This window comes from Microchirus variegatus, assembly GCF_963457635.1.
Source record: "Microchirus variegatus genome assembly, chromosome: 3".
Lineage (NCBI taxonomy): Eukaryota > Metazoa > Chordata > Actinopteri > Pleuronectiformes > Soleidae > Microchirus > Microchirus variegatus.
In genome coordinates, this window is record NC_139804.1 from 24,729,123 (window position 1) to 24,756,009 (window position 26,887).

Consider the following 26,887-nt stretch of genomic DNA (forward strand, 5'->3'; position numbering starts at 1 on the left):
GGTGATACAAAAACATGTCTTATGAAAGGCAGAGAAAGGAAGTGTCTGCTTTGTTCTATAATGGTTGTTGGCAGTGTCACCACTAGGGGGAGCTATGAACTTGCCATCACTTTTATAATGAGCACAAACATTGGTGTGTGTGTGAGTGAGAGGCAGAAAGAGGTTGAACTCCTCAACACTATCGATCAGCAGTTTCTTCCTCTCTGACAAACTGTAGCACAATAGAAGCAAATATTTTACTTTACTGTCCATAGTTAAAAATTTTTTTGCAGCAATGCCACACTTCCTCTCTGTTTTTACTGGCTACAAACCAAAACCTGAGCAGCTAAAAATCAATTGTTCACTTTTTCCTCAGCAGTTTTTTTTTTTTTTTTTTTTTGCCAAGAAGAAACTTTTCAGCAAACGAGTAGTGTCACCTATTTTGAGCTGTATATCCCCTTCCAACCACAGCTCAGGGAGGCAACGCAATGTCCAAACATAGCACTTTTACGCAATGCTACTCATCATTTTCCTCCTCTGTCTTTCTGTCATTTCATCTTTCTTCTAATAAACCAATTTCCCCTGGGCTACTTTTCATTGCAGGGTTGTTTCCACACCACAGCTGTCATTTTACTCTTGTGTATTTTTTTTATCTCTCTTTTCATTTCTCCCTCCCTTTACACCACACCCAGACCTTGGTCCTCTCATTAGTAATTTCACTCCATCTCTGTTTTTTGTGCAATCATGCCCATCGTGGACACTGTGTCACTTTTAGTGCCACCATATATCTCTGCTTCACAGCACTAACACTGACATAGGCAAAGTTTACACTTCCTTGGATCAGCACTTTTCTTGTTCTCTGTGTGTGTGTGTGTGTGTGTGTGTGTGTGTGTGTGTGTGTGTGTGTTCACAGAATATAGTAGAAAGAACAACTATATATGACTAAATGCTGTTTTTCTCCAAACCTCCCCGTTTAGAGGAAAATGTGGGATATATCAATTATTGCCAATACCACCTTGGTGTATCGTAGAAACAGTACACACACACACACACACACCTGGTTTCCTGCAGTATCACTGTTAAAACACTGCAATAAGCACAGGCAGGCTCCGTGCCAACAAATGCACTATACTTAAAGAATTGGACACAAATACTGTAGCCGTTGCATAAATGAAGCGCATGCATATCCATTAGTGAACTGTGTTGGCAGCAGTGCAGCACACATTCAGTGATCCATGGCTGGCGATTGCAGTTTTAAAATGTCATTCATTTCAGTTTTAGCACTCTTCTTCAGCTTTTACCAGATTTTCATTTACTTAAAAATATTTGATTAATTTAAGTTTTCAGAAAAAAAAAACCTTAAATGACATGAAAGTGTTTTAAAATAGACTGTGGTCTGCTGTTTACTTAAACTGCTTCAGAAAGCCCCTCACACACACGAGACCCACCTTAAAATCGCTGCAATGACTGCCAGTATGTACTTGAATTAAAGAGTTGTTTTGCTTGTGAATGGCCTTACTCCATTAATGCCTACCAAGGTCTCATCATGCTATCAAACTCAGGTTATCTCTGGCCTGTCGAGCACTTATTTTTCTTGATGTTTCACCATTTTATTGCATCTTGGTTACAGAGTCTGCTTCTTGTGACAGTTGTGAATGGCTTTGTACTTATATCTTTTTTGATATATATATATATATATCTCCCATGTAGGAATATTTTATGTTGATATTTGTATTTGTATTTGCCTGATGATGGACACATGCACAGATGATAAATGACAGGGAATCACTTGTGCATAGATCATTGACATGAGTGAGGACTCTGCTCTCGCTTAGTGATAACTCGATACCAACATATTTAGTGACAATGATATCAGTCTGATGCTGTCTGTCATACAATAAACATGTTATTATGCTGATATTTAGGGTTTATGGATTTTTATTTTTTTTACTTTTTTGTACGGCGTCGGCGACCTTGAGGGTCTTGAAAGGCGCCTTAAATATAATGCATTATTATTATTATTATTATTATTATTATTAGTGTTAGATGTTTCCTTCTTTCATATCTTGTCTCGTGATTTCAAAGGACTTCTGCACTCTGTCATAAAATATATACTAATTTTATACATACTGTTTTATTGTGATTAAATATAGAATATATATTAAAAATACAGTTGTGTTCTCTGTACTATCGGTAATATTCATTCAGGGAACTCAATGTGCGATCAGAATTTGGTTTGATTTCAACAATACCCGTGTTGGTGGTTTGACATGATGCACAAGCTCTCCTTTCAACTGCTATTATCTTCAAGTGGTCTCATGTCAACACTCACAGTTTAAGTCATGTTGAGAGCTACCGGCAGTAGAGACTTTAGAAATATCAATTTAGCACTCCAGATACAAAATGGCTAAGATACTAAAAAGGGATTTTGGACCCAAAAATAGAAACTGGACACAGAGGCTCAGTCTGGTTCAGAGGCTGAAGCTGGACAAAGGTTTTCAACCTGGGCTTTGCACATCTGATGTTGAGCTGAGTGAAGTAGGAGAATGTGAAGAGAAGGATGTGTTGTAAACCTATAGCACAGGCAAATGGGAGCAAGTTAGTTAAGAAAATGAACAAAGATAACATAGCCAAAGCATTGCACAATACCAGTGATTAAGTAGATGAAGTACAATGGGTGTCACTTCTTCATGATGTGCTAAATCCACCAAGATGGAGCAGTGGTATTCTGATATGTTTAGAGTTGTGATTAAAGAATTTGGTTGGCAGCAGCAGATTTTTAGAAATTGAATTTGAGATCTGGGGATTTAAATATTATTGTAGGTTGAGATGATTGGACCTGACACATCAAACCTGAGTGATGTGGTCAGGTCAGAGATAGTGATTTAAAACATGAACAAATTAGACAAGTAATCTTCTTTTACCGACTGATGGAGAGGGAATGCACATTAGAATATACTGTATATACAGAATAGTATCAGCCTCTGTTAGTAATTTTTAATGCCTGAACAATACATTGTCATATACCACATCTGTGTGATTGTCAAAAGCTGGCATAAACACATGGAAAATACACTCCATCTGTTTAATTCTTCAAAAACGTTTTATGCTGACCTCAGAGCTGAACACTGCGTGACTTACAAGAGATATACCTTTCACACAGCAGAACTTTTCTGTTTCCCTCAAGTTTTGTCTTCGTTGTAGAGGTTTGAGCACTCTGGAGCAATTCCCCCTCATGTTCCTGCTCAGCCAACCAGGACAAGGCTTTTTCCAGTGGTTTATATAGCGCCATCCAACTGTGAGCCAACTTTTAATTTGCCGACTGAAAGAGCAAGGTGACTCTAAGCTGCTCGGTCTCCACAGGAGCCATGTCACATTGGATTATAGTGCTTTACAAAATGTGTGCCCAAATCCAACAATGAATGTCAATTACTGGTATTCAAGGCTTCTCTTTGTTGTGTGTTACAAAGACCTAATCCAAGGACAGAGGTCAGATAGAGTCCAAATTATACTACAGCCTCATTAAGTCTAGGTGGGGCTTTGTTCTCTTGTGCAGGTCTCATTTCTGTCGGTCAATTGGTCTCGCGCTGAAGGCAAATGATTATGAACTCATCCAGATCATCATCCAGACGTTGGATATGCTTTTGTGAATGAGAAGCTTGTGATATTTTGTCTCTGTGTGGGTTTGTTTGTGACAACCAAATGGTCTTCAGGGAATTGCTTTGTCTTCTTTTAGGAAATGTTCCATTTGAGATGAGATGATGAACATTTTTAACCAAGTCCTCCAGACAAGAAACAGTTGGAGTAAACATTTAGTGTGTTTGCTGTGGAGTTTAAGACCATAATTAACGTCTGAAATACCTCACTTTTTGGAATTTGTGACAGTACATTGCCTTGTACGTATTGGTTTTTATTTTCAGCTAATTAATGCTTCATATTTTAGAGGCACAATTTCCTTTTTAGTCCTTGACTTAAATCTGACAAATACTCAGTGGAAGTTCAGACTAAATTCTGACCTATCATAAATTAATGCTTTATGGATACCGTAGGGGAAGTTTCAAAGCTAATCATTATTATACACACATGAAGTAACATTAGCTTTACATTTACCAGCTGTAAAATGAGATTGATGCACATGATGCTGCCATGTACAGATATTAGAGAACTTGAACAGCTTGTAGGGTTTTTTAGGAACTTGCATATACAAATATAAATGTTCTTTAACCCTATACGTGCATGTCCAGATGGAAAAGGTCATGAAGTGCTTGGAGCTCATTTGAAAGTGTCACCTGTGCATTCACAGCAATGTCTACATTATTATATGTGCTCTGACCTTTACATTGATTGTGTAGTAAAATGTCACATACCTCATCTTACTTAACGTGAAGACTTGTCAAGTGCGTTGAGAGTATCGGTCTTTTATTGCATTGGAGAGGTTTTATGTTTTTAATGCTTTGACTTGGTTTTGCCAAAATGTTGTTAATACTGCTGCTCAGTCTCTTGAATCAATTGTCAATTCTTTTGGATGATTTTTACTTCAAACTGTTATGCAGTCAGTGTTTTAATTCTGATTGAGTCAAGTCATTATAACTCTTGTATAGATATCATGAAGACTCCTGCTGTCAGAGGTTTGATCAAAATGTTTTTTTCATGCAATAATATTGTAGTTTTTGAGATGATTACTCACATCTGAGTCTGATCAACAGTGGTTTTCAGTCAGTGATGAGGGCAATTATATAAAATCTAATTTATGCCATCTGTGTTTCTATAGTCTATGTTTGAGAGGATGCAGCTCTGATTCTTTAGTCTTCCCACTACAGAGTGCACAACGTTCTTATGAAAATAAGATGCAACTTCTTGTAGTGGAACAGTGGTTTGTGAGGAGCTCATTTGAAAAAAGGACAATTGGAAAACATTTTCTCAAAGTTTTCTTTTTAGGATGCTTCATTTATGAGTTTTATATTAGTTTCTGTTAGTTCTGTTAATATCGGGTCAAAGTTTACAATGACAAGTCACACCAACAAAGTTTTCCGCAATGGTAACTTGTTGAGTCAGAGACATACAAAACATGAGCCCAATTTGGGAGTAACATATTGAGGGCTACCATATGTATCTGCACACACCTGTCCATCTCTCAGTCTGGTCAAATATCTGTAGGCCATTAAACCTCCAGAACATTTTTAGCATCTTAAACAGGCAGAATTGCTTTTCCCCTCAGCTGTTAGTGGTGTGACCTACGAACAGGCACAGAGGTGTTTATGGTCTGCGTTTTGCTGCAACGTGCAAGCCTTAGTTGAATGTTCAATGAGTGATCACTATAATCAAGATAGCCATTAACAAGCCAGACCGACTTCAGTCTTCAGCAGCAGCTTTACATTGTTTTTTTATTCACAAAGAGCGTAATTTCCACCGACTGTGGCTCAATTCACACACAGCTGCGCTACATCACTTTTCTCATTGCTGCGCTATAACTGGTGCTCGCGGGCATGGTGCTGTGTGTTGTAGTGTTTAAAAGTGTCTGTTTTGACTTTTTACCCATCAAGTGTTTCACCTCTTCCATTATAAGCTTTTGCTCGCTCAAACATCATACGTCTTCTCCATCGACCTCAGGGTCTACTTCACAAGGCTGAGAATTTTCCCTTACCAGGATTAGCTACACCCTGGCTTGACCAAGCCCTGCCTTCTCAGTACTTGGTAGCGTAAGTTAAACCAGTGTTTCCTAATCCTGGTCTTCAGGAACCCTTTCCCTGCATGTTTAAGATGTTGCCCTGCTCCACCTCACCTGACTTGAGGGCAACTTCTAAAACAACAAAAAGTTTTGGCTTCAGAGCAAATTAACTCTGAAGTTTTGGCTTCAGAGCAGATTAACTTAAATGCAACAACTTACAAAATGTATAGATATGTACAAAATTAGAAACGAATGAAAAATAGAGAGAAGGATAGAATGAAACAAATGGAGAGATGGATAGAACGTAATTGGAAAAGATGATGTTGGAGAAAGACATAGCAGCAGTGAAATTTGAAATGAAGTGGATCTTGTATGGTATAGCAGCAGATATTGTTTGGCTTCGGTGCATCATGTTTTAGACATACTTAAAAACATGCACTTTAACCTCTTATTTCATTTCACTAATTACTTGACACCTTTCCCTTTTGAAGGTGACCAGCATACATGTATTCTTCATTTTTCCAGATGCTGCCTGGTTGGCATCTTTAGTCTTGCCTGGTGTTATTTTATTGCTGCTTTGTTCCACACACATAACGCCTCCATACTGTTTCCATAGCGATTCTATCAAGGAGATGACGGCTTCCTCATGGTATTACCACTCTTGACTATAAGTGTCCATTTCTGGAGATACTCTTGCAGTCAGGAACACTGCTCTCTGCAACAAATAGCTGATTGTAGTGCAGGTAGTGTGGGTGTATGTGCTTATTACAAGGTGCAAGTTGAAGAACGCCCTCATTATGTCATGCATTTATACAAGTGACAGAATTATGAAAAAGTTGTGCTTTACACTTTTATCATTAGAAATCCACCTGTAAATGCAACAGTCACACCCAGGTCTAGGAGTAAACTGGGTGCATCACAAAAAACGGAGATTCCATTTTCCCAACTCTGGTTACAACGTACCAGCACTTCCTAATTTTACTTTTTTGTGTATCTGCACTTTTATTTGCATACTGGCACTTCTCATGAGGTGCTAGTTACTTTGTTTAGGTTATCGTTCCAAGTCATTATATGCCCCAGAATAATAAAAAAAATCCATGTGTGCTCTACAGTACGTGACGCTCACCCGTTCTCATGATGGTCAGTTGTTTGTTTCTAGTGTCTGGAGTTTTTATTTTTAATGTGAAACGATATCTACTGGAGGTGTTTAAATTGTTTCACTTATGTTTATTGATGGTCACTGACTTGTTCTCACAGAGGACAACATAATAACTGGACACCATATAAAATGGACTGTGTAAATGTGAAACTGGTCCGGTTTTTAGTTATTTTAAATGGACTATGGAGTATTCGTGAACATTAAACATCTTGTGTTTTATGATTTTGTAATAGCTATACATACACACTTCACATGACTCTGGGGTTGCAATGGAGACATTCATCGTTTTTGGATGAACATGTAACCTGTAAGATATTATAAAAAAGGTCTTGAGACCTTATCATGTGTCTTTGTTACAACTCATGTCACAGAGGTAATGAAAACATGATAGTGTTTGGCCTCTCTATGTAAGCCTGGATAACTGTAAAATCAGGGCATAATCTGCAATATAGATTTTGTGAAATAGCCGTCAGCAGTGGTAGGAGCACACAGGAGGTCCTTTATTGTCTGTGCAGGCAAAAATGTCCATATGTTAATGTCATATGGTTTAAAAAAAAAAGAAAAAAAGAAAAGGGCTCATAATCTGCATCAGCCATGCAAGGCTTAATGCGCAGATATTACCATGGTGACCAACCTGGTGATTTTCTGTAGATTTTTTAATATGCAAGAATCATACTTACAGCTCATATGCCACAGATTGTCATACAAAGTGTTGAATTAGTGGAGTGGCAGCTTCCTGTGACAGTCATTCTTTTCTATTACCTGAGCTAAACTGAAGTTAAATTGATTTCCTACTCTTTTTAATTTTAATGACTTTGCTATGGAGAAGGTTTTAAACAAACTAGATGGTTTTTCTATTAGAGAAGAAATGCTGCAGTAAACATGGTTTAATTATATTTTCTGTATTTCGCTGTGCTCGTGACTGGTAATGCTCCGTAGAAATTAAGCATATACTGTTCAGTGTTCTAATGTACCTTGCCTCATCCACTAATGTGAATAGATTGGGGTTCAAACAAACCAATTTGAGTTATATATATATATATATATACATACAGCCTAGAGGCATATGCTGTATTTTATTCAATTTCTGCCAATAAACATCCGTGTCATGTGTATGTTCCATTCCAGTTCTTTTCATTCAGCAGCAGTGTGCTATTTTTGACTCCGTCTCTGTTGCATTGGCAGCAGTAGCAGGGCAGGACCTACAGTCGGCAGTGCAATCTGGGACCGTGTTTGCTGAAGTGTTTAATTAAAATAAATGTCATTAATTAAAGTATTAAAGCTAATGTTGATGATGAGAGACGCAGGACTAAGTATAAGTGTCAAGTTGCATGTATTGTAGGACTGAGGGGGTGACTGATTCTGTTAACGATGAGTAGAAGCTCGTAAGTCTTTGACTATTCTTATCTTCACCATCTGTCTCAAGTCTAAATAACGAGCTGTAATCTAATGCTCCTCTGAGGACAATGGCGGTCACTAAATGGATACACTCTGGATTATGACCCAGTGGTGACCTGCCTGCATGAGTGAGTGGGTGATAACGGAGAGGAAAGAGATGCCTAAATCATTAAACTGTGTGTTGACAAGAGCATAAAAGTGTATTTCTACTACTAATAGAACTATGTAACTCACCATTGACAACATCCACTTAAGATTCCTTCATTCCTTTTCATTTAGCACAATTTTGTGTTTTTTTTAAAACAAACAAAAATCATTTAGTCAGTAGTTAGTTATGTAATGTTGTAATTATTCAGCATTCTGTTTGTGAAACCTTCTTTGTCTGGAGGAGATGGGTCAGGGGTTTTTGTTGTGTCATGAGTGGAGGTGGCAGCTGCAGAAGGTCTGACATCTTTCCACTGTGATGCTACTCACTGGAGATAGGGAGAAAGTCTCAACCTCTAAAAAGATGTTCAGGTCCACAACATGAAATAGATGTGGTTATTAAATTAAATTATCACATGATTAAATTTGTATTTAAAATAGCTAAGGTTCAGTGGTTGGTTATGGCGCTTTTCCACTACATGGTCACAGCACAGCACTGCACTGTTTTTTTTGCTGGTCCATGAGCGATAGTACCTAGTACTTTTTTTTTAGTACCTGCTCTGGTGAGGTTCAAAGTGAGCTGAGCCAATACTGTGTGTGATGTCTACAGACTGGTTGGTCAGAGTGCTTTCACAGGAAGAGGGATGAGCAGGAGTCTGACAAAGCGAACAATGCCGAACTGAAAATCAATAAAAAAGTCAAGAATCCTGAAAACCTGCGTTAATCCTCAACATTTAGCATGGAAATGTCTAAAATCTCAATACCGTATTTAGCGACAGCACTGCTTAAGGCCTATGACTGCGAGCCACGTAACAACCCCTGTGCTCCGGTCATGGAGGAAGTACTTTGAGCAAATCTTTTTAATTAAATGATTCTAATGATTCATCACTGAAAACATCTTCTTTGACCATCACTAGGCACTAGTTTGTGTTTGTCGTGTGTAAAACAAAGTCACAGCAGTGTCATGTAACCATGCAGTGATGACTCCACCCACACTGAGGGTGCTATAGTATTGTAACGGAAAACCAACCAAACCGTGTAGAGCTGAGCTGAACCGTGCCAAGGCTATGCGAGCCGGGACCATGTAGTAGAAAAGTGGATTAGTCATTTGAAACCCAGTATGATTGACATGACCTTAAAGTTCATTCTTTCCACTTTGATAAGCTTATGTGTGTAGTATCCTTGACCCATGTTCTACCCCACATTAATATGTAAATGACTTTAATGATTCAAGTGACCAGGAGTACAGTATGGCATTTAATCAGTATTTGTGATCATGTGCACACACGTTCCAATCATAATTCACAAGATCCCTTGCTAGCATTAATATCATGAAATAAAGCGAAGCAAATGTGCACTGTTTGGACAGCATCCAGTTTTATTGTACAGTGTGTGTGCAATGACAGTAGAGGTGTTGTATTCTAAGCTGCCTGTTGTTGACTGGCTCCAGACTGGTGGCTATGGGGTTGCACAGATTAATGGTGTCACTGTTTGTGCTGAGAGTGAAATCACTGCAGCAACACAGGTGAAATTGAAATGCTGATTTTATGGATTTTAGTGGATATGCTTGAGTAATGAAGCATTCATGCTTTCCTGTCAAAGTTTGTTAATTTACCCTTTGCCCTTTGGCTTCCATCATATCTGGAAGCACATGTTATAATGTAAATATGTGTGTGTGTGTGTGTGTGTGTGTGTGTGTGTGTGTGTGAGTGTGTGGGGACAGGTGCTTTTGTGTTTGTCTGCTGTCACTTTAAAATGACAATATTTCTTTTGCTCCCTTAGTGCCTTGATGTTGAGACGATTAAGGTAGTAAACCTTTAATAGTCCAGTTACTTCTATTCTAATCATTGTTATAGTTATATTAGTTATAGCAGATCATTCTAGCGGACACAAACAAACAAATAAAAAAGTGGGCTGGTAGCTAAGTGAGAGAAAGGGTGAGGAGGGGGAGTGAGGAGCAGTGCAGGGGTTGCCGTATATAGTCCGTCTAAGACAGGCATCTGGACAACTTGCCGAGTCTGAGTATACATGAGGAGGAGAAAATATATTTATTGGACATGTATGTCTGAATCCTGATATCTCTACTAGCTTGTGCGTATTGAATCAGTTTCCTGTTGAACTTTTACGTCACAGAAAAGCAATGACAATGTCAGTGGTTGGCACTCACAATATGAAGATTAGAGGAATTTCTTATATGATTAGGAAACAGCCTTGACCCCAATAATAAGTGTGTTGTTAAAGTTTTCTTCATGTAGTTGCTCACAGGGTCTGTTCTACTCTCCTTTTGCTTACCATGCATTTCTGGTTCAAATATGAGGTCACATCTACTTCACAATAGTTTCATATCTCACGTCTAAAAACCCCTCTAAAGCTGCCAAAAATGGTTTAGCCCACGGCAGCAGGGACAGCTCAGTCCCATTGACAGCAGATGAGGAGTTTAAAGTCCATAAGGAGGGCTGACATCCCTAATACTGCCCTGTCAGCTTACGCCATGACACTCTGAGCTGAGCTCCAGGCAAGGGCAGAGAAAATACAGTATGTACTACACTGACTTTTTATATTTGAATAACCTACAGAGAAAACTACTTTAACAGCAAACACTTCAGTACTGGAACTATAAGTTAATAGTATGGTAAAAACTAGGTAATAGGGAAGTAATATTATGTTAATGCCATCTTATGTATATAGTATAAAGTATGTGTGGGCCATAAGGGAGGAACATTTTCAGAATTACAATAATTATCAGCACATAAGTAAACAAAAAGTGCCTGGAATGTATAGATGAATACAGGTATTGCACTGATGGTAGCCTATAATAATTAACATTACCAGGCTATAACTGGGCTATTACTTTGAAAATAACATGCTATCATTGTTATATTTCCTTATTGCCATACTATTACCATTAATATGACTACTGCACTGTAATATAAATGTAACATACCATGTTGCAAAAGCGGATGTGGTGGAAACTGGAATGTTATGACATTTTCCATAGAGAGTGGATATGAGGGCTTTCACTTTCTCCCAAAGTCAAGATCAAACTAGTTTCATGTGACATGCTATTCTTTGGAAGACATTTGGATTTTGCACACACAAGCAGGATGACAGTATTTGTTATTACAGTTAATAGTCTCATGAGGTTGATCACCCATTGTTCTGCTTTTCTGAAATACCTCCTCGCTATAGCTAGATGTGTACATTACTTTGCCATCTAGGCCATATAACCTAAAAAACCACAAGAGACATTGACGCCACACTTGTGATTGTCCAGTCTGGTTTACCCACTCTCACTCACTCATCTTCTGACACTTTAATCTCCACATGAGGGTTGTGGGGGCGCTGGTGCCAATCCCAGCTGAGATGGGGCTAAAGGTGGGGTACACCCTGGACAGGTCGCTAGTCCATCACAGGGCCACATAGACAGAGACAGACAACCATCCACTCGCACCTATCGGGGAGAACATGCAGACTCCATGCAGAAAGGCCAGTCTGGTTAAGGTTAAGAAAATAACCCCCAGTTCTGAGAACACTATAACATTGCACATTATTTTTCTAATGGGCCAACACGCATATGTATGCACACATTGTGATCTGGGGATTTCAATGTGTAGTGTGTAGACTTTTGCTGATGAAGCACACACGCACAGGTGCAGAAGTAGGACACAGTCACCACCTTATGCTCAGAATATACGAGTGTGTCATCACTTGCTGCTTGGGGGCAGCTGCAGGGAAAACAAAAACAAAGCATAGGTAACACTTAGGAAACTAGGAACAAATTATATAGTGTACAACCTGACTAATAGATTGTGGAAATGGGGCCATATTTAAAACCCACAACATTGTCATTATAGGAAACGGCTGCAATACACACACCTGAGAGGGAAACTGCTACAGCGGTTGAGATAGTTTCAGCAAAAGTATGTCCATCTCTCTGTCAAAAAACAAACAAAAAAACATTGATTAATATTCACATTGGATGCTTCATATTGCTGTGTAGATCTTAAATGACCATTGAATGCAACAAAAATGTGTTTTAAGGTCTTGATCGCCTCCAAACATCCCCCTCCAAAAAAAAAATTATATTAACAATGTGGAATTTATTTCACAGAAGGATCGCAGCCCATACTGTTCATGCGGTATACCGCAGAGTCGCAGAGTACAAGCAAGCAAAAAAGACTTTCAGTAAGAATTAATATTCTCCTCAGCATAGCTTAGATCTGCCTCTCCTCTTTGAGCAGCAGTGTAGCTGTACCGCTGTAAAACTTCTAATTAAACATGAATCCTTGTATCGATTGTGGATATGAATTGTAGCCTTCTGTACAAAAGGGCAAAGGTGTACTCGCAGCATGCTCATACTTTTACATCAATCTTTCCCTTTCAAATACTTGGAATTGTATACACTTACAACACTGCATCTGTCACAAGTGGAGCTTCATCATATTAAAAATACAAGGCTAAAGACAACAGTGGAAAAATAAGAACTTACTAAGGAAGAAAAGCTTTCAACCAAAATCAAAGAAACGTATTGTTCGACTTGTACAGAGCATGGATGCCAGTTCGGATTGTTGTTTTATTTTCTTTAATTTGCTTTGAAGTATTGAAGTATGGCGTGACCTTTTAATAAATAGATGCAAGTGTACAAATAAGTGATGATGATATATAGAAACAGATAAGCGATTGCCCTAATGTCAACTAAACCATGATGGTTGGATTATGTTAACACTTATAAGTGGTTGCAGTTCAAGAGATAATAAAAAAAAAAAATCGGATGGCCGTTAATTTCCCTATAACCATTTAAAAATGTGCATTGATGCACATCAACACCATTCCTTGAACTAGAACTAGTTTTTTCAAATAAAAGGTAGGGACATTGGTAATTTTCAGTTGAAAACACATTAAATTCATCATGTGCACAATGTTATTAATTGTGCTGGTGGTCTGGCAACCTGAGCCCTTTTGAGTGTGTGTGTGTGTATCTTTTTAAAGTGGGCAGCGCTCAACACGATCGTAGCACTTTACTTGCTCTGCACGCTAATGCATCACAGTTAAAAGCATAGAATCAAGGTGAATTGAAATGGAAGCAAGTGGAAAAGTCAGCAGATATTACTGTGACAGCTGATGTGTATTGCATGTTTTTTTTTTTTGCCTCAGCAGCTGATGTTGAACTCAATGTCTCTGAGCGCAGAGCAGCACGTCAGGAAGCTAGTGATTATTTTGATGTTTTTCCTCTGCAAGTGTCTCGGTTGGAAAGTTCAGTTGATCGTATTAGTTTCCTTTTGAAAACCCAGACATGATCTCACTCCATGTTGATTATCTAAACAGTGAAGCACAGTCTCCATTTAGTGTGTTTGTGTTTTGCATGCATCATGTATACACACTATGTAATTCACAGTACAACACCGACACAGTACAAGCAACTACCTACCTACTGGACAATAAGAGTATGCTTCTTTAGCTTATTCTGTCTGGCTCATTCTGATGCATGTTGGGTTCAGGTCGAGCTCAGTTAGTATTCTCTCAGGCTTGGTTGGGTTTGGACAGAAACATGCAACCTGAGCAACTTGCCTTACTCAAAGTAAGGCATGTAATATTGGACATATATTCAAAATCTTCTTTACTTGCAGGAAACTGTGAAAAAGTATACACATTAAAATGTCGTTCATGAACACAGTTATAAATATTTTATTCATGTGCTGAAGTGTTGGCATGTCATACTGAGCGACTGCTGGACACACAGAGAGGTGAAACTGCAGTCCCTTGTAAGTCTATCAAAGAGCTTGTTTGTTGGAGTACAGTACAGCAGCTATTTGGACACTGTTCCTCAGCTGATAGGATGATTAAATAGTAAATGATTGAATAGTGTGTACTTATTATAAAGTGTTGCCAAGTTTGGTAGTAATGCAATTATTTGCATTTCCAGTGTCGAATGTTGAGAGGGGGTACAAAAATATTTCCCCTTCCATTGGGGTACCAAGCACACTGGTACTCCTCCTACAGGAGGAGGAGGTCACATGAGTGATTTACTCCTTAAAAGATAAATTAGCTGATGTACTCCAGGGTCAGAAATATGATATTTACCTTCCATTGCTGGTAAAAGCCGCTCACTCTCCAGGACAGCAACACACCTGACAACTGCAATACCATTTTCATGCTGCACTTAATCTACCTTTCAACAAAGGAAAGAGTGTTTAAACCAACTCTAATTCCATATGTGGAATAGGTTGGGAATGCCCTGAGGAATGGACTTGTATTGATCTCGAGGTGCTGCTGACGAATAGCTTTTCCATTCGGTGTGAGATTGATCCAAGCTTGTGTTCATGTCATCAGTGGTGATGGCACAGCAGGGGTGAAGGTAATATGAAGAGCTCACTTTCAAAGGAGTAAAATAAGATTAGAAAAATAAACACCAGCTCTATACAGGTATAGCACTAGCACAAATAATGCAACATAGATACAATACATACTGCATGTTTGTATTCATGGCAGGAGTTAACACTGTGATATAACTGGTGTGTATATTGAATAGTCCAAGTGTTGTTTTTCCTGCTTGTCTTGTTACGCCAAACAAGAAAAAATGGTTTTCCTGTGGGGACAATAAGGTACCTACAACTACTACTACACAAAAAGGGGCTGTGTTGTTGAAGTTGATGAAATACAACAGTTTAATACAATGTATTATTTCCAGATCAGTCACTGTGGGATCTGACCAATTACTTAACAGTCGCCTCCAACCGTGGTTTCTGAGTCACCTTATCCTATAGAGACTCCTTGCCTTGGGAGATGGTCCAAAGTAGATGAGGTCCTGGCTCCCTGAGTTTGTAGAAAGACAGATTTATCATGTTATGTGCATAGGTTGTTCTGCGAGCCTGATAGTGGGGTTATTTAGTGCTGAAAACTGAGCTGAGACAGATCACTTACATTTATTAACAATTATTTCTACGTCAACTCAAATGTGCTGTGATGTATAACTGCTCAAATGCATCTGGTCTATAGCATATATAGATAACTATAGCAGCAAACTGAATTCCCTGTTTGCACTGCACCTCTGTCCTCCAGTTCAGATGTGGATTTTTATCACACGGATGAGCATTGCAGCGTTTTCCATGACCGATGTCAACAGATGGAGAGACGCAAACAAACCAAACCAATATGGAAACGGCTGCATCTATTCTTGTCCAGATAATGACGTGGTCCATTGTCGTGCATTGTTTACAGTGATACTGTGCACGCACATAATACTGCTGATATAGCCTGCAGCACAATACTCCTTTTAGAGCCTCTTAACACTCGACAAAATTACCAGAAAGCAAACATTTACTCTATAAACACACACATACATGTGTCCACAGTCGAACACACACACACTTGTATGTACTGTAATCAAATAAACTCCCAGATGAAATAATTCTCTCTCGTTCCAGCGGTTACACCTCAGCCTGCTGGTCCTTCTCTTCCTTCTGCTTCCAATCTCCACTCACCTCCCCCATCTTCTTCATCCATCCATTTGATTTGTTGCTGCCAATGGGGGTTGGGTTAAGGGAAAATTATTACTTTTACACAACGATATTGCAGTGTTGTTTTTGGCAGCCATTTTAGATTTAGTCTTAGACTTATGGACTAAAATGCTCATTCACGCACCATAAGGATAAATGTCATGCATTTTAAACGTCTGACAGACCACCCCCTAATATTTTAAGTGCATTCTTGTCTCGTCAACGAAAACTCACACGTCTTGTCATGTTTTCGTCATCAAAGTTCCATGTTTATCTCGCCACTGTCTCGTTATCATCATGATAAAAAGGGGCGTCGACAAAATGATTTCGTCGTCGTCATCATTGACGAAAAACAACACTGCTATATTAGCAAATATGTGGTTATAGCTTGCAAATACCATAATGTTGACATTGTATGTACTGTATGTACACAAAATGCACAATACTGTGTCCTGAAGATGAAATCAGTCCAGTTATAAAAATGATTGATATGTTGGGCAAATTTTAGTCAAGTGCAAATGAGTGGCCCACTTTCAGCAGCATGATTTATCCTTCTATAACAGAGGGGGGCAGAGCACACAAATAATGTCTCCTGTGTGGTGAAAATACTACTCAGAAAGTAATGACTTTTGTGTATGTTAGAAAATGGGAAATCCTGGAGAGAATATTGTGATTAAATGCTTTTGCTGCATGGAATTATTGGTCGAGGAAGAAAGGAGGGAACCTTCAAAGATGTGTGACAGTGAGAAAACGGTGTGAGAGTATGAGTGAGACAGGTAGAGTGGGAGTGAGAGAGAGAGTGAGACAGAGACAGAAACAGTGGGAGTGGGAGTGGGAGAGAGAGAGAGAGAGAGAAAAAGCTTGAGTATGTGTTGCACCACATGCTTCTCAGTTCCCTGAAGCAGAGCTGTCGGCAAAGATGCTGCCCTGCTGAGAAAAAAAACAGAAACGACAGGAACAAGTAAAAAAGAGCAATGCATCCAAATGCTGGATGGAGAACAAATATCACAGCGTGAGGGAGAAGAGGATGAAGACGAGAAACTGGGGCATAAGCATATTATTGACTTTCATCAGCATCAGCATGGACCTAGAGGAAGTGGGAGTCGAGGAAGAGCAAAGCGAACAGAAGTAGTGATAAGACTGAAAAAAAGCGCTGACGGCAGGCGTGTGAAGGTAAATCCTACCAGGACCGGAGAGAGAGACTCCTCACCTTGTCTTCCCAGTTTCCTCCTGCCTCTCTGTCCTCCTGTCTCATACCAGTTCTCTGACCCGGTCTCCTCCTCCTCTCTCTCTCTCTCTCTCTCTCTCTCTCTCTCTCTCTCTCACACGCATACTACTCCTCACTCTCTCTTCTTACAGTCAGACCAGGGAAGCACATTGCCTGGGTTGCATCTCCATCTCTCCGTCTGTTTCACTCCTCTGTTCCTCCACACTCTCTCCACCTCCTCTGATTGTGAGTCTGCAGCGGAAATCCTGTTAGAATATTTCCCAGAGCTTGCCTTCAGAGGCAGGACACAGGAGAAGAGAACACCAGAGGGGGATACATTTTTTGAGATCCCTCAAAGAACTGAGGGCTTTTTGTTCTTTTTGACCTTTGATGAGTGACCCGATCCACTGCTTCTCTTCCTCAAGAAAAGACTTGTAGTTGAAGACTTGATGTGAGAGCAAGAACACAGAGCTTGATCGCAGCTTGATTTTTCTGCACAGAACCAAGTGATGCACTGGAGAGAGAAACCCAATCCTTTTTAAGTAAAGAATAAAAGAACTTCAAAAGGAAGAGCGTGAACGCAGACTTTGACTAAAAGAACGAGATGCTGAGAGAGAGATTTTGAAAACACGCTCTTTGTGACTTCAGCGCTCCTTTACAGGCTGTTTCTGGTCCCTCTGTCCCATCTGTACTTCTCCTTCTGTGTGCCAGGCTCTGCTCCCTCTCGTGAAGCTCAGCCATGCAGGTGTCCATCGCCTGCACGGACCACAACCTCAAGAGAGGCAATGGAGACCACAGCAAGCAGAGCGCCACCAGCCCCAACGTGGTGAACCAAGCCAAGGCCAAGTTCCGCACTGTGGCCATCATTGCGCGCAGCTTCGGCTCCTTCACCCCACGCCACATCTCACTCAAGGAGTCAACGGGGAAACACACGGGCATGAAGTACAGGTGAATCAGCTGGGATTATTATCTGAAGGGAGAAGATTGTAGAAAAATAAGCGGCTTTATTTGGTCTCTTATGTGTTGTGTATTTCCTCCGTCTTTTCTCATACAACCCCTTGTGATTATTTTATACTTTCTATGGTTGACAGTTAGTTAGATGAAAGAAAGCAAGATAGAAAATCTTCCCTCTGTGGTGATTGTTATTTAATAATGACATAATTGTGAAAAGCACAATTAAACCTCAAACTTTCAACAATAAATTGCATCTTAAATCTTGTAAAAATGTATGTAAAAAGAAATCACACAATAAATGAACACAAAGGAAGCATATTTAAAATGATCTCTGAACTACAGATGAACTTGTATGGACTTGTACATTGTATATGCTTTAACAGAAAAGCAAAAGTCAGACAAAAATGAAAAACCATCAAGGCCAATAAAAGTATATAGGAGACTATAATTTCTCGTATGTACTCATGTATTATAATGGTGTTTCTCTTCTGAGTTAATGCAAATAAGTGCAGTGTCCAGTGCTTTCCGATAAGTGCACTATGATGCCCCCCCGCTACTGTCATTACAGAAGTCCAGTGGTCCACTGTCAGAGGGAAGACCTGTGTTTTTACAAGTGTTTTTAACCTCTGTGTCTTCATGCTAGGACTGAGCAATTCAAAGTTAATACCTCATTGTGATCATAATTGCAGAAATTGCATTTGCAGTTTGATTCGGGAGGTGATTTGTTTCATGTCAATCCTCAGATCAATATTTAATAGATTATAAACACGATGGATTATTACATGAGATGCCATTAAAATATTAAATTGTACTGCAATGCCAGGATGCAAACTTGCAATACAGAATGATTTAAAAATGGAATTAAGTTAAAGTAGATTTCATTACAGCTTTTGCAATTTTGTCATTGTGATTTTGACTTCAAAATGCTTAATTGTTCAGACTTACTTCATTTCTTGCTTTGATTCCTGACACAAAAGAGATTGAGTTTATGATGTGTCTACCAATGCTATTTCAATCATTTCTCACAGTCCATCATCCTCTTCAATGCTAAATTGTTGACAGCTAAGTTTAGTATGCGCTTTTTGTTGACACATTTCCGCCTTCCAACTAACACACTGCTGTAATCTTAGACTGGGTCCATTGGACAACCCTTTAATGTAAGGTTTTTTACCTATAGAACTCCCCTCTAATACATTTTATCGATGTCATGTTGTGTTTTTTCTTGTTCTTGTCCTTTTAAATTTAAATCCAGAAGCAGCTCATTCAAACTGCATATCACAACAAGCAAACCCGTCTGATTTATGAATAAATGCTCTCTGGTGTCTGCTACCTGCTGAGAGTTTACAGACAGTTTATACACATCCTTCGTCTTTTCTCTCTCTGTCAGTCTCTCCTCGCTCCTTTTTCTCTTTCTCCCTACAGTTCATGTACACTTTTTCATTTTCCAGCATTTCTACACTGTGTGGTGCAAACGTTACACCTTTCTGCCTATTTTTTTCTTCTCCTCACAAATACTCAGGCTTTCAGGTTCTGATGTTTTCAAATGCCATGAATGGAAGTGTACTTCTTTTTCTTCGGCTTCTCTCCCACACACCTAAACACTTCCCCCCCAGTTTTCTTTTCTCTCTGCCTCTTTCTGAGGTTTGGTGAGACATCTCTGCAGTGTGGGCAGATTGTCTGAGTCGGATTTGACCTCAGCAGTGCTGCTGCTCAGCTGACTTGTGTCTTGGACTCTCATAGCCTCAAGCTGTGAATCTTCTGTAAAAGACAGTGGCGTTACTTTGCTTTCCAAGCTCTGCAGATCACTGTCAATGGAGACTGAGTTGAGCGTTCAGCGAGTGCATGAAGATGGGGCTTTGCAGAGACAGTGACAGAGTACAGGCTGAGGGAAGCACTTATTGTTAATAATATGTTAGATGAAAACCACTTGATTAAAACGCTCCTCCGTGTCGTAGCAGACATTATCAGCCCCAAATATGGCAGCAGTTTTGCTGATGGTGCATTTTAAAACCGTTATTGAACTTTCATGTGCTGCAAAATGGCTCGTACCAAATAAAATTTTGATAGGCAATAGTCTCTACTAGTGATCAACAGGTATTCAGTGTCAGGTCAACAGATGATCTGTTGACAGTTAACTGATAAGTGACAAACAATTAAATAACTGTTTTAATCCAAATGTTTCTAACCCTTGTATTATATGAAAGAAGTGCCTATAAAAATGATAATTACTGTTAACAACTCCTTAAATGACATTGTCTAAACTCTGTCACTGTCTAGACGATATGTAATATCAGAGGGTTGTGATGTTTAATGAGCAGTAATGAGAGCTGGTAGACAGGTGAGCAGCGCACCGTTTGTGGCTCGGTGCCACCGTCGTGTTGCTTTGGAAAAACAGATGGGCGCAGGTGCATTTGTCAAAATAATGGATGCTGGAAGAGAAAATGACAATTGCTTCAGTCTGAGATTCATAAGACACTTGCATTGTGATTGGTGCCTTTGAAATGGAAGTTTCAAAGGGAAGCTTGAGCTTATTACGTTAAAAGCACATTATCGAGATTCTCATTTTAATTTCAGTTCAGTAGAACTAGAGGCATCGAAGAAACGGCATCTTCTTGTTTGTATTTTTATACATCGATGACCTTCTGCCAGAGTTGTTAATCCATGTGATCCAGCTGATGTGTCAGTATTGATCCTAGTCCACTGGCTTCATGAAGGTTTGTGCTGATCGGTGTGTCATGACTGTGACAGATGACAGGCAGTAACAGAATCTCTTGACAGGGATGGACAGATGAGATTGTTGTTGAGTGAACTGACGCAGAAACACATGAATGGTGAACACAGTCACTGCACATTTCAGTTTTAGAGTATTTATGGAAGTAGGTTGATAAACATTATGCAAATTATGAAACATATCTCCCCTAGTCTTAATTCTAGCATATGAATTTTAGTTGAGCTTGTGGTCTGATAAGTAATTTGCCAGCTACCTGATGAGTATTTTCATGTCATGCCACAGCTACATGTGTAATGAAATGTACATTTATCGGAATATTTGCTTCTGTGTGATAGCCAGGGTCGTGCTGTTGTTCAATTTTAATGGTAGGCCACACTAAATACTTGACTCTTTAACCTGTAGAAGCAGTTATTTTAAAAATTTGTCTTGGGAAGTGAACTAGGGTTGAGCCACTGGACGGATATATTGGGTATTGATGACTGACCAGAGACTTCACTCCTCATTACATGGTCCAACGCTTACACGGCATGGCAGTGGTTCACTCATTTTCAATCAATAGTTTTCATAATATTTTATGTTTCCAGTAGCTGCTTCTTCTTCCAAATGGGTTCATCATGAGCGCAATCTCAAAGTTCACAGCGTGCATTCCACAGAGCATCGCAGTCGATTTAATTATTTTGAATCAAATAATTTATTTCTGTTGAAAAACGTGCCTCTTTTAGCCTATTTATCTAGTTTACACAAATGAGACTCAGCAACTGCGTTGTTTGTGATTAAAGTAATGGTTGTTTTGGATATTTTAGCGAAACCCCATTGTTGTATGATTTTTTTTTTTAAGCTACTTCCATTGGAGCTCAGACCAGCAGTATGACACATAACGAGATGCCCCAGAGCATGTTTTTATGATGGACATTTGTACATGCTAGCTACTAATAACAATCGTTTTTCTTTGGCTATTGTATTGGGAAAGTAGAAGAATGGTGATAATAAAGGTGACAGCAACACACCTGAGCCAGAGCAGAGGAGCTGTTTAATGTCGCTGTGGTGCTGAAATAACCACTTAAAAAATGTATCATGTCACACAGGAAGTCAACTCCCAGTGGTTAAGGTGGCATGCTCAGCAGGATGATGGATTTGAAAATGCTCGCACTACACCTTTGCAAAGACAGCAAATAGCTTCAGTCAGGTCTGCTGACCTCCCTTTTGCATCCACTTTAAAACCAAAATGCTGTTGTTATGCTGCAGGTGGCTCATTGAAAAATCTTTCCATATTGCTCATCCCTGAAGTGAACCCAAGGTTGAACACACACACCATCTGCTCTGGCACTGTAGGTGAAAGCATGATAATGGAATATGTGTTTTCCTGTTGGTGTGTAAAATTATTTCATTTCTTGCGCTCGTTTCAGGCAGCTACCATCACACACACGGACAAGTAGAAATCATTGAAATTTTAATACATTCTAATGGCAGCAGTGTCGAGAGCCAGTGTTGGCAGTGGAGTAGAGAGCTGGGTTTGTGCATGAGAAAATGGGTGGGAGTGGTGGATGCATCACTGCACATGTGAATGCAGTGATAAAATATTGGTTTATGGTGGATTTACAGAGCGGTTGTTTTCGAGTCATTCTGACTGCAGCAGAAACAACAGAGCATGTTGGTCTGAAACTTTTAAAATTACATTAACGTTACACAAATGCATCAAGACTCCTACTGATGCAGTGTGGTGAGAGCTTATTCAATTGATAATGATCTTCTTAAATTCCAGACTCAGTAAATAACATTTGCATCAATCACTCAGTCAGATTGGAGTCTTCATGCTATAACGTGTCTATGTGTTTGTATAGACTGGACCAAGAGAGTGCTTCCTGCAACACACACCCATGCAGCTTTGAATCAGTCTGAGTTTGTGGTTTGGCAGCACTTGAAATGGTAAGATCTTTGTGTTGTCTGCTATTTAGGGTTTTTAATGCATACTTGCTTTATTGATGGATGGTGAAAGAGAGAAGGATGAAAGTACAGATGTAAAAAGAGGAGAGGAGGAGAAGGAGGTAGGCATAACAGATGAAACATCAGGTAGGTATAACAGAGAACTATCAGGGGATCTCATGAGACTATACTTGACTTCATATCACACCTATTAATAAGTCACTTCTGTGTGTGTGTGTGTGTGTGTGCGTACAATCCCCCACAGAAATGTGTGAATCTGAACGTACTCTGGGTGCACATATCATAGGCTTCATTATTTTCTCTCTGACATACGTCACCAGCTTCTTTAACTCTTCAGCATTTTTCCCCCCCATCTGTCTCTCTGAAAAAAGGTGAGGTGTTAAAGATAATGGTTTCTGAGATGCATCATAATTTAGGCATGGGTGATTTTTGCAGTGATGGCATATAGTAAGTAGCCAAGTAACATTCCTTTTTTCCCGTTGCTGAAGGCTGCAGCTTAACAATAGAAGCATGAGTTTTTGACAACAACATCAATGTAAAGAAATATCTACATTTAAGTTCACATTTATATCACTGCTTCACTACTACTTTTTAAAAACGTTGCTCTTTGAGGATGTAATGCCTAATTGATTCATGAAACCGGTGATGTACATCCAGAGTCCGCTTCACTACAGCACATGCAAGCCAAAATGGACATTTCTGTAATACAGAGGTGCTGATGGCCTTTCTTTATGTTGTCTTATGAAGTCGTTTTCCTCCCTCTTTGGTGACACATTGCTGTGTGTCTTCGTGTTTAACCTCACTTGTCAGAGGAATAGTGTGAAGCCATTGGAAGCAAGGTGCACTGTGACATCATACTTGCATATTTACAATCAAATAAAAGATGAACTACTCATGGCAAGACATCACAAAAAAGAACAAACATGATCCATTTGTTTTATAGTAAGATATATATATGTAGCAGGTTTTTTTCAACTAAGAAGGGATGCAATGTAAAAGAAGATGATTAATAAAGGAAGGAATTCTTATAGTGACTGCTGGCCAGGCTCCAAACCACTACCCAATAAATATCCTAAACCAACACATTATCTCTGCTTGTTGCTATGGTAATTATGTGCTTGACTCTGTAGTGCCATCACTCAATTTAGAAACTTTTAATCCAGGCCTGCAATGATTTGTCGACCTCATTTACGCTTTTACATCTGATGAACCACGTTCAATAATTGCAATACATTAGGCCGAAGTTAAGTTATGCTAGCAAGCCTTTGTATAAGCAAACAAACATTCTTAGTGGTTATAAACGAGACGGACAGTGGTAGCAGAGCAGCATGTGTTTGCAAGAAGCTGATTTGTCTCTAAATATATACCAGCCATAAGCCGGGTTCATGTGTGTTGGGGTAACCCTGAAATTTACACCACTTACGCCCTAGAGTGATTTATTAATCTCATTTGTGCTATTTAACTACAGTCTTTGAGCTAAAATATACAAAATGAACCCATATCTCCACATATTTAATTGAATACTAGAAAAATGAGGAGTTACACATCGTTGAAATGACCAGACTTCTGCCCATTAATACATTATGATGCTCTGTGTGTGATTAGTCTCTAGCAACAGTTCATTACACTTATCCACTCTGTGTTATACAGAAATAACAGACTAGTCAATGTCGCTATTGACAAATTACAATCAATTACTCAACCAAGGCATGCAATAAGTTTGCTAATGACGCGTCAAGTGCACTGAATTATTAGAGTAGCTGTTTTCTCCATTTTGTTTGTGTTAATAAAGTTCCTAGTATTTATCCTGAACAAATTGAAATAATCATGAGTAAGTCGCAGCCCTGAACTGTCCAGGGTGTCCCCCGCCTATCGCCCTATGTCAGCTGAGATTGGCACAGCTCCCCCCGCGACCTTCATGTGGAGGATAAAGCTGTAGAAGATGGATGGATGAGGTTGCAGCCCTATTTTAAACACACCCACATTCTTGTCGCTCGATAGTTTTCAGGACACTCATAGACTTAACGCATAACCCCAAACCCTCAATTGAACATCAGTCAAACTGCAATTCTAACCCCAATTCTATCCTTGCATCCAAAACCCAAGTCTTGACTCTCAAAAATCTGCTTGATGTGATGAGGACCTAATCAATTGTTCTCACATTGTCAGCATATTCTGACAACTAATGTCTTGAACCATAGTTTACACTTATAACCTAATAGACCTATACACAGACTGTCACACACAGTTACTTGCTTATGTAATGAAATACTTTTGGTAACAATAGAAAGCATGAGTTTGGGTTGGATGGGAATGTGTAAAACAGCTTTGTTAGCTTTAGAGGAAGATAATAGTAGTTCCTTGAAGTCTTTTATCATCATGGTTACAGTTTTAAATTCGCTATATCAATTTTATACTGGGAAATGGAACAGTGGACTCCTGCTTGAGTAATGATTAAAGCAGTGCAAGAAATAACAAGAGGGGAGACGGATGAGGAGTGTGTCAGATCTAAGAAAGAATACACTTAAATCCCTAAGGGGGTTTCTCATATTGAACTCAAGCAGCCATTGTTGCTGATCATCTGTCGGTTTTACTGTGAAATGTTGCAGTGCCCTTGCTGAATTAACTGTTGGACTCCATCTGTAGGAGCTGGCTATGAACTTGTTTGTTTGCTGTTGTTGTGACCGCAAGAATAGAAATGTCGATGACGCGGTCCCTGTGATTTGATCCCAGCAGCACTGTAAAGAGTTTTCTCTGAAGTCAGGGTTGAGAACAACGGGGTCATCTCAATTCAAGTGCTGTCTTTATCTCACCAACACTTGCTTTGTATTTATTCAAAGGTGCTAGGATGGTCAGATTTGTTTTGTCCAACTTGTGGAGGGAGAGATGGGTATGAATGGAGCTGAAAACAAAGAACTGGATAGAAAAGGTCAATAAACTGAAATGGCAGCTGAACCACATATTCACGTAATCTTGCCGTTTTGTGTGTCAAGGGGGTGTGAAACAACACTGGGACGCAAACGTCACAATGAATTGCAGTTTGAATGACCTTTAATGAAAAGAGTCTTCCGCAGATTGAACGGAGCAGCAGAGTGTGGCGGTGTGTTCACGCAGTTCAGTCTTTTGGGCAGTGCAGAGTTGGGTGAGAAGAGTTGAGTCTTTTCAGTCCGGGGCTTAACAGGATGCACAGACCACAGATAGTCAGAGGCATATGCACTTGCAGCACAGAGAAACTCTGTTGGTGGAAAAGCTGGGGCTTGAGGTTGAAGACAGAGGTCAGGGGCATTACTGTGTAAAATATTCTTCATGATCACTATTTCTGTATTAAGTTCAGCACAACCGTTCTGTTCAACAGCAGCTATGAATAAACTGGCTCATTCCGTCAAATTGAAAGCTAATGAATGTTTCCATCTTAATAAATCAAGGGGACAGTAATCAATAATCAGCCGGCCTAAAGGTTAGCTTTGCTCAGCTCGCTGCAGATAGTTCCGATTCAGCGGCTATTTTCATGAATATAGATGATGTAGATTATACCCGACGGCATTATTAGCCCTGCATTCATTCCAAAATTAACTCTGCCTCGTCTCCTATGACTTGCAAAGTTACAACAGAGAAAGAGAGATACACATTATTTGCAGTGGATAAGTACACATATGAAGCTCAGAGTCAACACAGCTCAAACTCCCCATCCTAACAGTTCTGCTTGTGAAAAAAATCAACCATCAGACCAGATTTTAACAACTTAAAACCCTCTGCAGCCATATTGGTTTCACACTAGCTCTCCTGACAGCTCTGTCACTGCATTAACCTGCAACAGTTATGATACTTGTCCTGTAGCTCAGGAGGATTTCAGTCTTGCATAACAGCAAAATTCCATCAGGTCTTTTTATGAACACATCTCTGTTTGGGATGGTTGTAATAAAGAAGAAAAGGGAAAACTCCCACTCCCATCACTTGATTACAAATACACATTATTTAGTATTCACTGATGGACTGGGTCAGATATGAGTTAAGAAATTATTTATTGTCATCCTGTTTTATGATAACAATACAAATGCAATGGTTGTAGTTTGCTGAATACCTGCAGCAATGCAAGTTCTCTCCTCTCACTTCTTTATCATACAGTCTCTTCATGTGTAATGCTTGTGTGGAGCTGTTTGTAACCATACTAACGCCATATAATTGACTTCTGTCTCCATGGAGATGT

General features: G+C 39.4%; 1 protein-coding gene across 4 annotated transcripts in view; it reads left to right on the forward strand.

Annotated features, from left to right (window-relative positions):
• Positions 1-26,887, forward strand: part of kcnab1a (potassium voltage-gated channel subfamily A regulatory beta subunit 1a) — a gene marked incomplete at both ends in the record, with an annotated part of 95,736 nt that overhangs the window by 17,211 nt on the left and 51,638 nt on the right. For 2 of the 4 annotated variants that reach the window (XM_083886137.1, XM_083886138.1), the window contains one exon: positions 17,791-17,999. The exons of the other annotated variants lie outside the window; for them this stretch is intronic. In XM_083886137.1, coding sequence (XP_083742263.1) covers positions 17,791-17,999 — 209 coding nt within the window. Of the gene's footprint in view, positions 1-17,790; positions 18,000-26,887 lie in introns of those variants that run through there. 4 annotated transcript variants of the gene reach the window in all.